This window comes from Hibiscus syriacus, unplaced genomic scaffold, assembly GCF_006381635.1.
Source record: "Hibiscus syriacus cultivar Baekdansim isolate YM2019G1 unplaced genomic scaffold, ASM638163v2 tig00008013_pilon, whole genome shotgun sequence".
In the NCBI taxonomy this organism is placed as follows: Eukaryota; Viridiplantae; Streptophyta; class Magnoliopsida; order Malvales; family Malvaceae; genus Hibiscus; species Hibiscus syriacus.
In genome coordinates, this window is record NW_024062150.1 from 2,147,510 (window position 1) to 2,162,032 (window position 14,523).

General features: G+C 38.0%; 1 protein-coding gene across 3 annotated transcripts; it reads right to left on the bottom strand.

The window, feature by feature from the left end:
• Positions 1–5,038: 5,038 nt before the first annotated feature.
• Positions 5,039–7,747, bottom strand: LOC120201787 (putative vesicle-associated membrane protein 726). Of its 3 annotated transcripts, none has more exons than XM_039202326.1 (5): positions 7,482–7,747; positions 6,349–6,490; positions 5,957–6,077; positions 5,722–5,784; positions 5,039–5,182 (listed from the first exon to the last, which is right to left on the bottom strand). In XM_039202326.1, the coding sequence occupies exons 1-5, from the start codon at positions 7,555–7,557 to the stop codon at positions 5,039–5,041; spliced, it is 546 nt and encodes a 181-aa protein (XP_039058257.1). In that variant the 5' UTR covers positions 7,558–7,747. The 3 variants fall into 3 exon arrangements, with proteins under 3 accessions (XP_039058257.1, XP_039058256.1, XP_039058255.1); XM_039202325.1 differs by having other exon boundaries at positions 7,368–7,747; XM_039202324.1 differs by having other exon boundaries at positions 6,349–6,499; positions 7,353–7,747.
• Positions 7,748–14,523: the final 6,776 nt, after the last annotated feature.

Sequence of the window (14,523 nt, forward strand, 5' to 3'; positions counted from 1 at the left end):
GGTTACTGAGCAAGAACATGTTAATGTTGTGTTAGCTGGACTTACAGTGGAGTTTGAGTCCATTATTGCAATTGAGTCACGAGAAAATTTTTCTCTTGATGTTCTTACTGAGATGTTGTTAGACTGCGAGGCTCGACAGAATGTGTTCTTGAGAGAATACTTTTCTGCAAATCTTGTTCTTCACTCTCGAGAAGGTGGTGGTGCTGAAACTGCTTCTTGTGGAACTCAGGATGCTAATACTGGGTCATCACAGAGTCATCAATCTCGTTGATAGTCGAATGGATATCGTGGTCGAGGGCGTAATAATAATCGTCCTCAATGTCAATTGTGTGGTCGTTTTGGACATATGGTCCAAAAGTGTTATCATCATTTCGATAGAGACTACACTGGTGTGTCTGGATCTGAGTCATTGACAGAAAATGGTTCGAAGCCCACTGGTGCTGGGAATTCAGCTAAACACGAGCAATCTGGTGGACAACCATATGCTCACACTGTAACCTCCATGCCTTCTCGTTCAAGCTTTGTTCCCACTCCTTTTTACTTTCCTTCCCCGTATGCTCCTGGATATTACTCATTTCCTGGTTTCTTCCCTGGCTTTGCTTCGAATACTTCTTATGGTCCTTATGGTACATCCCCCTCTTTTTTGACACATAGCTCGGCAGCCTATGCATCCATGGTCCCAACAAACTCTGGGTACAGTTCTTTAGCATCGACCGACCCCTTGTGGTACCCCGACACTGGTGCTACACATCATGTTACAAATGATATGTCTGTGTTTCAATCAGGTACTCTTTATACAGGTGGTAATTCCTTGCTCATGGGTAATGGTGATGGTGTTCCAATTACACATGTTGGTCAAGGATTTTTGAGCTCAAATAGGAAGCCTTTAATTTTACAAAATATGTTGCACGTACCTAACATAAAGAAAAAGCTGTTGTCTGTTTCTTAGTTCACTCGTGACAATGGTGTCTTCATGGAATTTCACCCCTCTGAATGTCTTGTGAAGGATGCTTGGACTCAAGTAATTCTGCTTCGAGGGAGGCTCACGGATGACGGGCTGTATCAGCTGCTACCTTGTGAGGATCAAAGGTCACCTTGCTTGGTGAATAATGTCTCGAAGTCACCTATGTCTTTGAAATTGTGGCATCAACGTCTTGGCCATCAATCTCTTGATGTTGTTCAACGTGTTTTAAAGTCGTGTAGTCTTGTTTTCAATAAAACTGAAGCCATGAATGTTTGTTCTGCTTGTATGCAAGGGAAATCACATAAGTTACCCTTTTGTACATCATTGACAGAATATAATGAGCCTTTTCAACTTGTTGTCTCTGACGTCTGGGGACCAGCTCCTGTATGCTCCACTGACGATTTTCTTTATTATGTTTCTTTTGTTGATATTTGTAGCCGTTATACCTAGATGTACCTCTTAAAACGTAAATCTGAGATGGCTCAGTGCTTTCTTGATTTTGCGAAATTGGTTGAAGTACAATTCGGATATAAAATTAAAGCACTGCAGACTGATTGTGGTGGGGAGTATCAACCACTTCGAAAATGGTTCTGTGCCAATAGAGTGCAACATCGCCTCTCGTGCCCTGGTACCTCGGAACAGAATGGTAAGGCTGAGAGGAAACATAGGCACATTGTTGAAACAGGATTGACAATATTAGCTCAGGCCTTTTTACCTCAGAAATTTTGGAGCTATGCCTTTGTTTCTGCTGTTTATCTTATCAATTGGTTACCCACACCTGTTTTGCATGGCAAGTCTCCCTTTGAAGCTCTGCATCGTGTCTTGCCAGAATATTTCTTTCTCAGGGTGTTTGGTTGTGCTTGCTATCCTTGCTTGCATTTGTTTAATCGTCATAAGCTGGATTTCAGGTCAAAAAAGTGCGTGTTTCTAGGATATAGCACTTCTCATAAGGGGTATAAGTGTCTTGATGATTCTGGCAGAGTAATAATTTCGAGGCACGTTGTATTTGATGAAAATGTTTTTCCTTATGCAGTGTGTAATATTCCAAATATTGCTTCAGATATTGGTGTCTCCACGAGCGTTATTCCTCTTGTCTCCCCTGTACAGACACGACAAGTCCCATTAACGTGTGCTCCACCAGTGCCTGCTCTATTAAGTGAGAACAATCCATGTGCCTCTCCATCAACGCATGACTCATCAAATAGTCAAAGGCATAATGCGCATGGGTGTCAAAACATTGGGACCATACCTTTTGACATGGTCGAGGGTCAAGTATTGGATGAACGTGATTTTGGTAATGCGAATGAAGGCACTTTTAACGTTGTTGGGTCAGGTGCGCATAGGACCATTGCTTTTGAAAACACGCATGGGATCACGCTGCTAACTTGTGACAATGCACATGCTCCAACGGCTCCACCAACACATGTCGTGCATGCTCCAAAGGCTCCACCAACACATGTCGCGCATGCTCGAATGGCTCCACCAACACATGTCACCCCTACTCCACTAAGTTCAACGCATGATCCAGAGAATTCAATACATGTGCATGATTTTTTGAATACAAACAATGCTCCACTAGTTTCAATGCCTGCTCCATTCTTCACGGGTGCGCATGGGGCCTTTTCATTTGAAAATATGCCAGCATGTGCACATGAGTCCATTTCTTTTTATAATATGCCAAATTGTGCTGCTCGTGCTGCTCCATTAAATGAAAACAACCCATGTGCTGCTGGTCCCACACAATCCCGTGCCATTGTGGAGCCCATGCTTGCTTCTCCCAATTTTGTTTGTAATGAGGCACATGATACTCCTAGTAATTCGAGTAGCACGCCTATTGGAGTTGTGGCCGACCACGACAATACGCCTGGAGCCACGCCTTTTGGAGCAATGACCGACAATGACAATGTGCATAGAGTCGTTACAACGGGTAATAATGCGCATGGGGCTAGTTTGGTTCAAAATGCTCATCCTATGGTTACTAGGGCCAAAGATGGCATTCGAAAACCCCGTGTTCTGCATGTTGAATACTTTGATGAAGAGTCTCGGTCCATTAAAGAAGCTATGAAGATTCCTCATTGGAAGAAAGCTGCACAGGAAGAGTTTGATGCTTTGATTGCAAATAACACGTGGTCTCTGGTCCCTCTTCCTAGAGATCGTGTACCTGTTCACTGCAAGTGGATTTTTAAGGTGAAACGTAATGTTGATGGCTCAGTGTCTCGATACAAGGCTCGTCTTGTTGTGAAGGGATTTCTTCAACGACCTGGGATTGATTTTCATGAGGTTTTTAGTCCAGTTGTGAAACCTGTAACGATACGAGTGATTCTTACTCTTGCATTGACAAGAGGTTGGTTGTTGCGTCAAGTAGATATTAATAATGCCTTTTTAAATGGGGCTTTGATTGAAGAGGTTTACATGACTCAGCCTCTTGGTTTTGTGCAAGCTGGTGATGGTTTAGTTTGCAAGCTACATAAAGCAATTTATGGCTTGAAGCAAGCTCCTCGGGCCTGGTTTGAGAGCCTTCGAGAGTATCTGGTCTCTGAAAGGTTCGTTTTGTCTAAATCTGATTCATCTTTGTTTGTTCGAAAGTCAGCTAGTAGTGTTGTCTACATGCTTGTATATGTAGATGGTATCATCTTGACAGGGAGTGATGCTAGTGAGGTACAATGTGTTATTGAAAAGTTGCATGCTCGATTTTCTTTAAAAGATCTTGGCTCTCTTAACTTTTTCCTTGGCATTGAGGTGTGTTCTGATGACAATGGTCTTGTTTTGACTCAACAAAAATATATTCATGAGCTGTTGCTTAAGCATGGTTTTGATGATGTCAAGAGCCTTCCTACTCCCATGGTCTCCAATTGTAAGTTGTCAGTTGCTGCTGGTGATCCCATTGAAGATGTAGCCCAATACAGAAGCATTGTAGGAGCTCTTCAGTACATAGTAGTCACTCGGCCAGATATTGCTTTTGCAATAAACAAAGTCTTCCAGTTCATGCAGTCACCTCGCAATAGCCATTTTCAGGCTGTTAAGAGGATTTTACGTTATCTTCAAGGAACGGCTGATTATGGTCTCCGTTTTACAGCATCATCTTGTATGTCTCTGACTGGTTTTGCGGATGCAAATTAGGGGTCTGATCCTGATGATAGGCGTTCCACGACTGATACTATATTTTCTTTGGTGGAAATATCATTTCCTGGAGCTCACGCAAGCAGCAAGTTGTTTCTCGTTCCACGGCTGAAGCTGAGTATAGGAGTGTTGCTTATGCCGCTGCTGACCTTGTTTGGATTGAGTCATTACTACAAGAGTTGTGCGTGGTTCCACATGGCAAAGCTACCCTGTGGTGTGATAATTCCAGCAATGTTGCGGTCTGTGCCAATCCTGTTCAGCATTCGAAGTTCAAGCATGTTGAGCTTGACTTGTTTTTTGTACGAGAAATGGTTGTTGATGGTCGTTTACAGGTTAATGAGGTTCCAGCTTATGAGCAAGTGGCGGATGTTTTGACAAAGCCACTGTCTTCTGCCTCTTTTCTCAAGCACAGAAAAAGACTCTTGGTAACACAGCTAAGAGGGCTTCCTGCAGGTTTACAAAGTGGGAATAACAAGGGGAATATTGAAGTCAAGAAGTTTGCTGCAGAAACTGAGGCAAATACTGAAGAAGTTAATAAAGCAGGGTGAATGTTAGTGTTATGTATACGAGCATGTGCTGTAAATTCTAGAATAGTTCTAGAACAATTTGTTAGCTTCTTGTTATGAGCAGTTAAGCTGTTAATGGTTTGTTGCACAACAATTACATTTTCTTCTTGCTTGTATAAATAACTACTCTCTAACTCATGAGAGATCAGCTTTTCATTAATAAAAGTATTACAAAGATTTTAGTTCATTTCTTGTTTCTTAGATAGCTAAACTGCTATCTTATCACTCCTTTACAAGATAAAGAAGAAAATGTATCTACAGTAAGTAAGAAGTTGAAACTATCTTATCCTATACAGACGGCCGAGATGGACTAAATAAATGAAGGAATGGATATGGATCAATCTATCACAAGTGGAGACAACAACCCCGGTGAGAGCAGGACAGATTTTTAACATTTGAAGCCAGGGCAGATTGACAGCACAATGATAAGAACCAAGACAAAGACTATGCCCAAAACAATCAATTTCATCTTCATGTTCTCTAACCACATCTTCCTTTTTATCTTTGTTCCTTGCTGCCTAAAATCTTGTGCCTACAATTCAGGATCAAATGACATGCTTCATTTTGTGCATTTTAGGTATGTCAAGTTAAATGCATCATACAGTGCATGGTGTAAAGAGACCATCCAAGAAAAAGAAAAAAATAGACATAATGACAAAAAATACCCCTAACATTTTCTAAAATAATCAATTTGATCTATATTATTTTCTTGGAGCATTTTGATCCCAACGATTCATTTTAGAGCAAAAAGATACCTTTTTAAATGGAAACATTTAGTCAAACAAACGGTCAATATTTCAAAATAGGGGATTTCCCCCTAAAATGAAACGTTATGGGCCAAAATGCTCAAGAAAAAGAATAAGGACTAAGGTGTCTATTTAATCAAATGTTAGAGCCTTTTTGTTCTAAAATGAAATGTTGGATTAAAATGTTTCAAAAAAAGAAGAATAGAAGTCAAAGTGAATATTTAATCAAATGTTGGGACATTTTTTTTTTATCATTATGGCATTTGATAAAGGAAACAGCTTTGCGAAAATACAACCCATGAAATGCAGTTTGAATAGGAGTAACCTGTGAGCGAAGGCTTTCAGTTTTATCCACCAGTAGCTCGATCTTCTCACCACGGTCAAGGACCTGAAAAGGACGAATTTTAGAAAGGAAAGAAAACAAAAATGGCACAAGCAATATCTCTGAAAGTATCATTCTATTTTTATAGCCCTTGCAAATTGTGATAACTTGCTATGCATTTTGCCATATTTTAACGTTAATAACATCTAGAACACCAGCAGAGTCAGAAGGTTATTACCTTCTCAATATTTTCCATCATAACACCCTTGACTTCAGAAACTTGAGCCTTCACTTTAGCAAGTTTGCTAATTTCCTCAGGATGTTCCATACAATACTTCATGTGCTCCTTCAGTTTGGACCTATCATGTACAAAGAGCTAAGTATGCAACCAGCGACGAACACATAATTTTATGTTAGGGGGCAAAATTCTAAAATTTTAGGAGGAATAAACTTATAAAATTCTAGGGTGAAAGCAAATCCTCAATAGAAAATAAAAAGAAAATATATAAAATGTATGATCGTTTGAAATTTCCAGGGGACCAACTGCCCGGGCCTCCCCCTCGATCAATTCCTGTATGCCACCGATAACTAAAATGGAAATTTGTATGAGAATAAACATAGAAAGAATACCTAAATTCCTTATTCAGGCTCTTGGTAGTAGCATTTGCAGCCTTCCCTCCACCGTATCTCCTGCTGAAGTCTTCCTTAACTCTTTCCAGAAATGCAATTGGAATTTGCCTGCCAGCAGATTCAACTGCAACCACACAGTAGGCTGCACCACCAAATGTATTAGCACAAATCGAGTATGAAAATAAGCAATCATTTCTTGATTAATTTCCTACTCAAGGTACGTTCAAGAATTGAAACCACAAGTCAGCATCCAGATCAATGATATCTCCCTTTTTCTTTGCATAAATCGACAGTTTTAAAACTAAAATCAGTATTCTCGTATTTGTATTTGCATGAGCATGCACCCACAAAGAAGCTAGAAAAAACTGCTGCAGGCAGCTGCAATTGTAAATGAGACAGTGGCCTGGATATGTCTAATCAAGAGGTACGATTGGAAGGTGTGACCCTTGATGGAAAAGATGAACATGACAATACACGTAACTAACAATGTATAAAAAGATGCAAATGAACCAATAGTATTCTATTGCAATCTGCGTTACGAATGTGTATGTTGGGGACGTTAAACTTAAAAATAACTATGTTTTTAAACTGTAAACGTGGTGATCTTGAAAAATTACGATGTGTTGCCGCGCCGGAATTTAATAGTACTATAATGCAAATAGTGGACGAATATGCACAAATTATAAATAAAATGCTTGAAAATCAAGCAAATCAACATTCAAAGATCGTACAAAAGAGAATCCAAAAAGTAGAAATGAAAAACAACAAAAACACTTCATAAAACAAAATAAAGACCAAATCCAAAAATTGGCAATAACAAGAACGCATGTCGATATTCGTATTCGAATCATTAAATAATCAATCAAAAAGAAGAAGAAAAAAACAAGAGAATACGATCATCACACCGATTTGAGAGAAAAAAATGTCAAAACCAATCAGATAACACGAAGCAAATTGCAACCAATACAAAAACGGAAAAAAAAGAATGTAGAAAAGAGAAGGGAAATAAAGACTCTTACTGAATCCATTTTCAACGAGGTAATTGAAGGTGTGGCCATCGCAATTGTAGGTAAACTTGTTGTTGGTAGTGGGGAGCTTCTGGAGACATTGACCGGCAATGGTCGTGAAGTTACCGGTGAACTCAGTGTATTCAGCGAGGATAACCGTGCCACGAGCCACGAAGCTGTAGATCAACGTCTGCTGCCCCATCTTTGAAAAGTAAAGCCTAACCCTAGAATTTTGAGAACCAAAACTTCAACACCCAAAGTATAGAAAATGAAGATAGAGAGAAGGGAGAGAGAGATGGAAGAGTGGATGGGATTGGACAAGAAAATAGGATAATTGAAGAAATGCTGAATTTGCGGTAAATGTAGTTAATTTGCGAGTACTAATTCTTTCACTTTTTGAAACAAAAAATTAAAATGAATAACTATATATATATATATATATATATTTGATTATACATTTATAATCAGAAATGGGAGAGGGGTAGAGGTCGAGGCGATGGTTAAGAAATCATGCAATGAATGATAGATTAGAGAGATTCACGCGGTTTTTCTTTTGAATGTTTTTCTGCAACAGACTTTCAAACCGCGGACTGGGCCTGAACCTGGGCTGTTACCAATTTGAGTATTCTTCAATTATGTGTTTGATAATATATTTTTTAAATTATTAATTAATTAATTAATTAAAATATGATTACAGATAATCGCATCATGTTATTAAAATTGAAACAGTCGTTTGATGTGTCATGGTATAATAATTTTTTTTTGAATGGTAAAGAGAACAGACTAACTAATGTTTAGTCTTGAAATATGGAGGAGCAAGTACATCTCTTTCCAGCAAAGGAATCAAAACAGAAGGAGCGGTCTGAAGAACAATCATGGTACTTCGAGAGTGATCAGCAAGTTTAGCAAGCATATCGACAGGTTTGTTAGCTTCCCGCGGCACCCAGTTAAAACTGATCAGCCAATCGTTTCCCATCAATTTGTTGATAGAACGAACAAAGGGAATTGAGCTTGTAGATGCATGGGGGTATTGGATGAGTCTAAGAGCGTCCATACTATCGTATTGAATCTGAAAGTTCGTGATGCCATTTTTCCAAGCAAAACGAAGACCTGTAAGAAGCCAACAGTTTTGTTAAACCCCATAATCCAGCTACCTCCGCTGTCTCGGATAAGGCACCGACGTAAGCAAGTCCAGTGGAAGAGGAGATACCACCATCGACATTTAAACAAAAGGAGTGCAATGTAGAAGGCTGCCATTGAATTGGCTCCGTCGGAAGGAGATTGGAAGGAGTCGAGAGTAATGGGGAGTCATTTTAGTAACGGGCCCAAGCAATGCTTCGACTCAAAATAGTCTCCGGTTGATCATAGCGAGAGTTGAAAACCCAATCGTTCCTGTTCTTCCAAATATGCCATAAAGTTGAAATGAAAATGAGCTGCCAAGGGATGGGGGAAATCACCTGAGTTGTCTTGCAAAACATGTTCTCCGAAAGCCACCCCAGAAGCGGTTGAGAGTTGAAAGAGTGGGTAAGAGTCGGAGTTACGTGCTACGCCCAGATGGCTTGTGCAAATCTGTAATCCCGAAAGGCATGAAGAATGGATTCCTCATGCTCGTGACAGCAAGGACAAAGCAGATTATTGCCAATGGATCGACGACTACGTTCAAGGTTAGTCATCAGTCGATTCTTGTGAGTCAAGCAAAGAAAGAGACGAAGGCGTTGGGGAAGAGGCAAAGACCATATTTTCTTCCACATCAGCTGCTTACAATCCCAAGACTGCTCAGCTAAGGTCGTGTGAGCCGGTTTGATGGAGAAGGAATGTTTGCTGTCATGTCTCCAAACGCAAGAGTCAGCAATGTCCGTAGAGCTCAGACATTTTACTCCCACGATGTGTAAAATGATCTCACGGTGAAAGAACAAAGAGAGCTTAAGAGTGTCCCAATTTTCATCACTAGAAATAAAATCCTTGAAAGAAAGATCCAAAGGGCTTGTGTTTTGAGGGATGAGGTGGTCGCGCAAAGGGCCTTGATTTGAAATCTGTCATAACCGTTTTTAGGTGGAACAACTAAATATTATTTTAAAAATAATTATGACTTTTAATTTTAAAAAATGGGTGATTTTGAATTAAATTGGATAGGAGTCGCCATCAACCTTTGGATTAAATAGGTTGAATACCTAAAAACGTATTTAAAAAACAATTTTAAGAAAAATCATTTTTTAAGACAAAAGTTGATCTGCGTTTACCAAAGATTCGATTAAAACGGGTTCGGGAGTCGGTTACGCGTGGGGAAAGATTAGCACCCCACAGTGCCCAAAATTGGTACTGTGTCGCTTACATATCGTCGTAAATGGTGGAAATTATGAATCGAATATAAAATTAAAATATGATCTATTTATTGAAATTTAATTAATTTTCTTCAGATTAATAACACAATTCAAATATAAAATTGGGCATCTTATAAAATGAAATAAATAAATAAAGTCAAACAAAATAAAATAAGCGCTAGTAATATATATATAAATATACAAGAGTAAATTATTATTATTATTATTATTATTATATATGAATAATATGATATAATATATACAAACAACAGAGACCAAATAATAATAAGAATAAAGATAATAAACGTACATATATGATAAAAATAAAAGTAACAATAATCAAATTATGTGAGGATTAAATAAGAAAAGAAAAAAAACAATAAGTATCAGATAAATAGTATACAATGTGTCATACGACTGTAATAATTAAAATATATACTTAACAAAGATAAAAATGCATATAATGTATTTACATATATGTAATAACATAAGACACCTTTAATAAACATAATAGTGCACACGTGTGTATATATATATATATATATATAAAGGTAAAATGAAAAGAATAAAATAGTAATATATAGACTAAAATAAATGCAATGTGCAAGCTATCAAATGGGAATGATGCGTGAATTAAGGTAGGATTAAACTAGAAATCAAATAAAATTAATTAGCGAAAAATGGTAAAATGCAACCAAAGTCTTAGGGGAACTTTAAAAGATGCCTTCAAGATGTATGGAAAGTGAATCAATTCATTTAATATAAAAAAATAAAAAAAAGGAAACGAAAATAAAATTGGAAATGAAATTAAAGTTATAGTATTTAATATAAACACATAGTCATACTATATAAATAACATATACTTATATACTAAATATATCCAAATATTAAAGGTAATAAATATACATGGACCACCATTAGCATAAGCCATTGGTGTGTGAACCTAACTCCACTTGACTCCAAATCGTGGGTTACGTAAACCTTTTGGCAATTTAGTGGGTGCTTTATAAATTATTTTGAGTGGATGCTTTATAAACTATGTTTAGTGGGTGATTTATAAATTAATTTAGGGTTTAATAAAGAAAATATCTATCTTTTATGCTACTTCCTTCAATGCTCATCTCTAACTTCCTCTCTCTCTTTCGTTTAACAAAAAAAAAAACAGGGGCCAAAGCCATGGCCACCATATTTTCCAACTTCGACAATAGAAATCCGGCCGCCATGAAGATAAAATCGGCCATCCGCCCGACACAGGTAAACGAATCGACCTCATAGAACCTCGATTTTATTACATGCAATATGTTTTTTTCAATTTCGAAAATAAAAAAATAAAACAATAAAAAATACCTCAAAACAAATATGAGTTTTATTGCTTCCTTGTAGATCTCGACCCCTTCTCTTGTTACAATTTTGTTCGGGTTTTATAGCCCGATTTCTATGTTACAGATTTTCTGTTCTCACCGAAGCCCTTTCTAATCTGTCTTCTCTTTTTTTTTCTTGTTCTTCTGTTCGCCCCCTCTCGAATCTCTCTGATATTCTCTCTATTTTCTCTGTTCGAAACCCCTATACCGAATACTCCCCTTTTTCTGATTCCAAAGCTCTCTGTCATTTTATGGTTACGTCAATGATTTGGTGATGACTTTGGTTGTAGTAGGTTGAATCCTGTATTTTTCGTGGTTTAGGTAAAGTTTGGTGGGATTTGCTTTTGACTTTTATTGATGATTTGGTGTAGGTTTGTCTCCAACGGCAGTGCTTGAGCGGCGGCTGGAGTGATGACTTAGTGATGGCTCAGCTCAATTGATGTCTCGGCTCGGCCATGGTAGCTCATCGGTGGCTCGGTGGCAGCAGCTGGCACACTTAAGGTTTTAAGCCCTAATCTCTGGAACGATCTGGAACGTTGGATGGGTCCAGATCCAAGGGTTGAGATTGATGTGGCGTTGGGCAAAAGATGATGAAACTCTATTGGGTTTGGGTACTGGGCTTCAGTCGGGACAAATCCGGGTCAGATCCTAGGCCTGAACCGAGTTTGTAGTGGGCTGCTGGGTTTTGTATTTGATTTGTAATTGGGTTTGGCCTGCACAAAAATGTAATATTAATGTTAATAATAATAATAACAACAACATATTAATATTTTTTAGACTTGTCAAAAATAGATGTCCACAGCTGCCCCTCTTTGCACATTCTTGTGTTAACAAGAATAGAGCAAACACGAAAATGACAACCAGTTTTTGTCCGGTCTTTTTTTTACTTTGAGACTTGATATATTAGGGAACAAATGTAATTGGACTTCCTGGAATTGGGCCTTTGTCTTCTTCTTGGTTTAAAGATTTTAGCTTGAAAATTCTTCCGGAAAGTAATTCCTTGATTGAGCTATGTTGTACTAAATTGAGATATAACCCCCTATTATTGCAGATGACTCATTTTCTGTGAAACTAAGTAAATCCACTCGAACATGATATCCTTCATCATGAAGTTGAAATCGTGGATGGCTCTTTCGATGTGAAGTTGAGCTTTGAATTGGATATCCTTCATTGTGAAGTTGAAATCCAATTTTACGTAAGTGGTGTTGTTTCGCGTCCAATATCCTTCACTGTGAAGTTGAAATTGACTCTGAATAAAACTGGTTTTTCATTGTTGTGTCATAGATGACTCCTTCATTGTGAAGTTTGGTCAATCGTTTGGGTACAATATCATTCGTTGTGAAGTTGAAATCGTGAATGGCTCATTCGCCGTGAAGTTGAGCTTTAAATTGGGTATCCTTCATCGTGAAGTTGAAATCCAAGGGTTGCATTGCTGCTTGTGGGCACGATATCCTTCGTCATGAAGTTGAAATCGTGGATGGCTCCTTCGTTGTGATGTTGAGCTTTGAGTTGGATATCATTCGTCGTGAAGTTGAAATCCAATCTTGTGTAAGTTGTAATTTTTCGAGTCCAATATCCCTCGCCATGAAGTTGAAATTGGCTCTGAATAAAACTGGAAAGCTCATTCGCTGTGAATTGGATATCCTTCGTTGTGAAGTTTAAATCCAATCTAGAGATGGATGTTACTTGTAGGTTCGATATCATTCGTCGTGAAATTGAAATCGTGGATGGCTCATTCGTTGTGAAGTTGAGCCTTGAATCGGTTATCCTTCGTTGTGAAGTTGAAATCCAAAAGATAAACGTTGCTGGTGGGCACGATATCATTCGTCGTGAAGTTGAAATCGTGGATTACCCTTTCGTTGTGAAGTTGAGCCTTGAATTGGATATCCTTCATCGTGAAGTTGAAATCCAATCTAAAGATAACTGTGGGCACGATATCCTTCTTCGTGAAGTTAAAATCATGGATGACCCCTTCATTGTGAAGTTGAGCCTTGAATTGGATATCCTTTGTCGTGAAGTTGAAATCCAATCTAAAGATAAATGTGGGCACGATATCATTCGTCGCGAAGTTGAAATCGTGGATGGCCCCTTCGTTGTAAAGTTGATACTTGAATTGGATATCCTTCGTTGTAAAGTTGAGCCTTGAATTGGATATCCTTCATCGTGAAGTTGAAATCCAATCTAAAGATAAATGTGGGCATGATATCATTCTTCATGAAGTTGAAATCGTGGATGGCCCTTTTATCGTGAAGTTGAGCCTCGAATTGGATATCCTTCGTCGTGAATTTGAAATCCAAGAATTTTTTTTAGTTGGATATCATTCGTTGTGAAGTTGAAATCTAGTCTTGAGTAAATGGTGTCGCTTCGAGTCCAATATTCTTCGCTGTGAAGTTGAAACTGACTTTGAATGAAACTGGAAAGTTGTTTATTGAGTCCAATATTCTTCGTTGTGAAGTTGAAATTGGCTTTGAAAGCTGCAAAAAATTATGTGTGCAAAAAATGATGAATGTGATGCTCTTAAGTATGTCTAAGATGCATGCAACATGAATTAGCTCTTGTTTTATCTCTTGGGTGGAGTCTCGTGCTTTGTCTACTTGTTCCTGCATGTGGAGGAAAGACTTTCAGAAGATCTGATAATCCACACCAGGATATTGAATTTCCAAAGATGCCCCGATATTCGATATTGAATCTCAAAAGATGCCCCATCATTTGATGATTCAAAAATGCCCTCATCGTTCCTCATCTATTACTTGAGCAGTGATTCTAAGCATAAACTTTATGTCTGAGAGTCACATGTCAAATACCAAGATCCACTCTAGAGAGATTGTCTTGTTTGAAAAGTGTTTTTCTTCTTCTTTTATTTTCGAGATCTGAAAATATCAATTAGAAGAGTTTTGAAAAATGTTTGATCAAAAAGTTTTGAAAATATTTCCCCTTTCTCGATTTCATAATTGAGACGAATCATAAAACTAGTGTTCATTGGACATCAAAGAATTAATTACACTGTTAATCCTTCAATAAATTATAGCTATTTAACAAGTGTCAAGATCAAAGCTATCTTTGGAAAATGGTTAAGTAAGGAAGGGATAAAAGAGTCTCAGGTTATTGTGTTTGGTCAATGATTTAGCCTTCTTATTTCTTTGATGTTCACTGATCTGATGGGGTAGCTTGTATGCTCATCTACTGGAAGTGTTCTTCGGCTCCCAGCTCTCATGATCACACTCGTATTGTGCAATGTCTTAACAAGGAATTTGTGTGATCGCCTCAGCTGCACAATTTTTATATTCGAGCCGCCTTTTCAGGTTTTCAACTCAAATTCCCCTTTGGTTTCAAAACGTCATTCAAAATTTACGTCTTGAACCCCCCTTTGCTATTTTTCTCTATCATGCATTAAAATTTTTAGAAAATCTTTTGCAAATAAAGATTAATCCTGATGTGCGAGATGAAATATGAAGATAGTCTCTTCTGTTTAGAAATTCATGTATG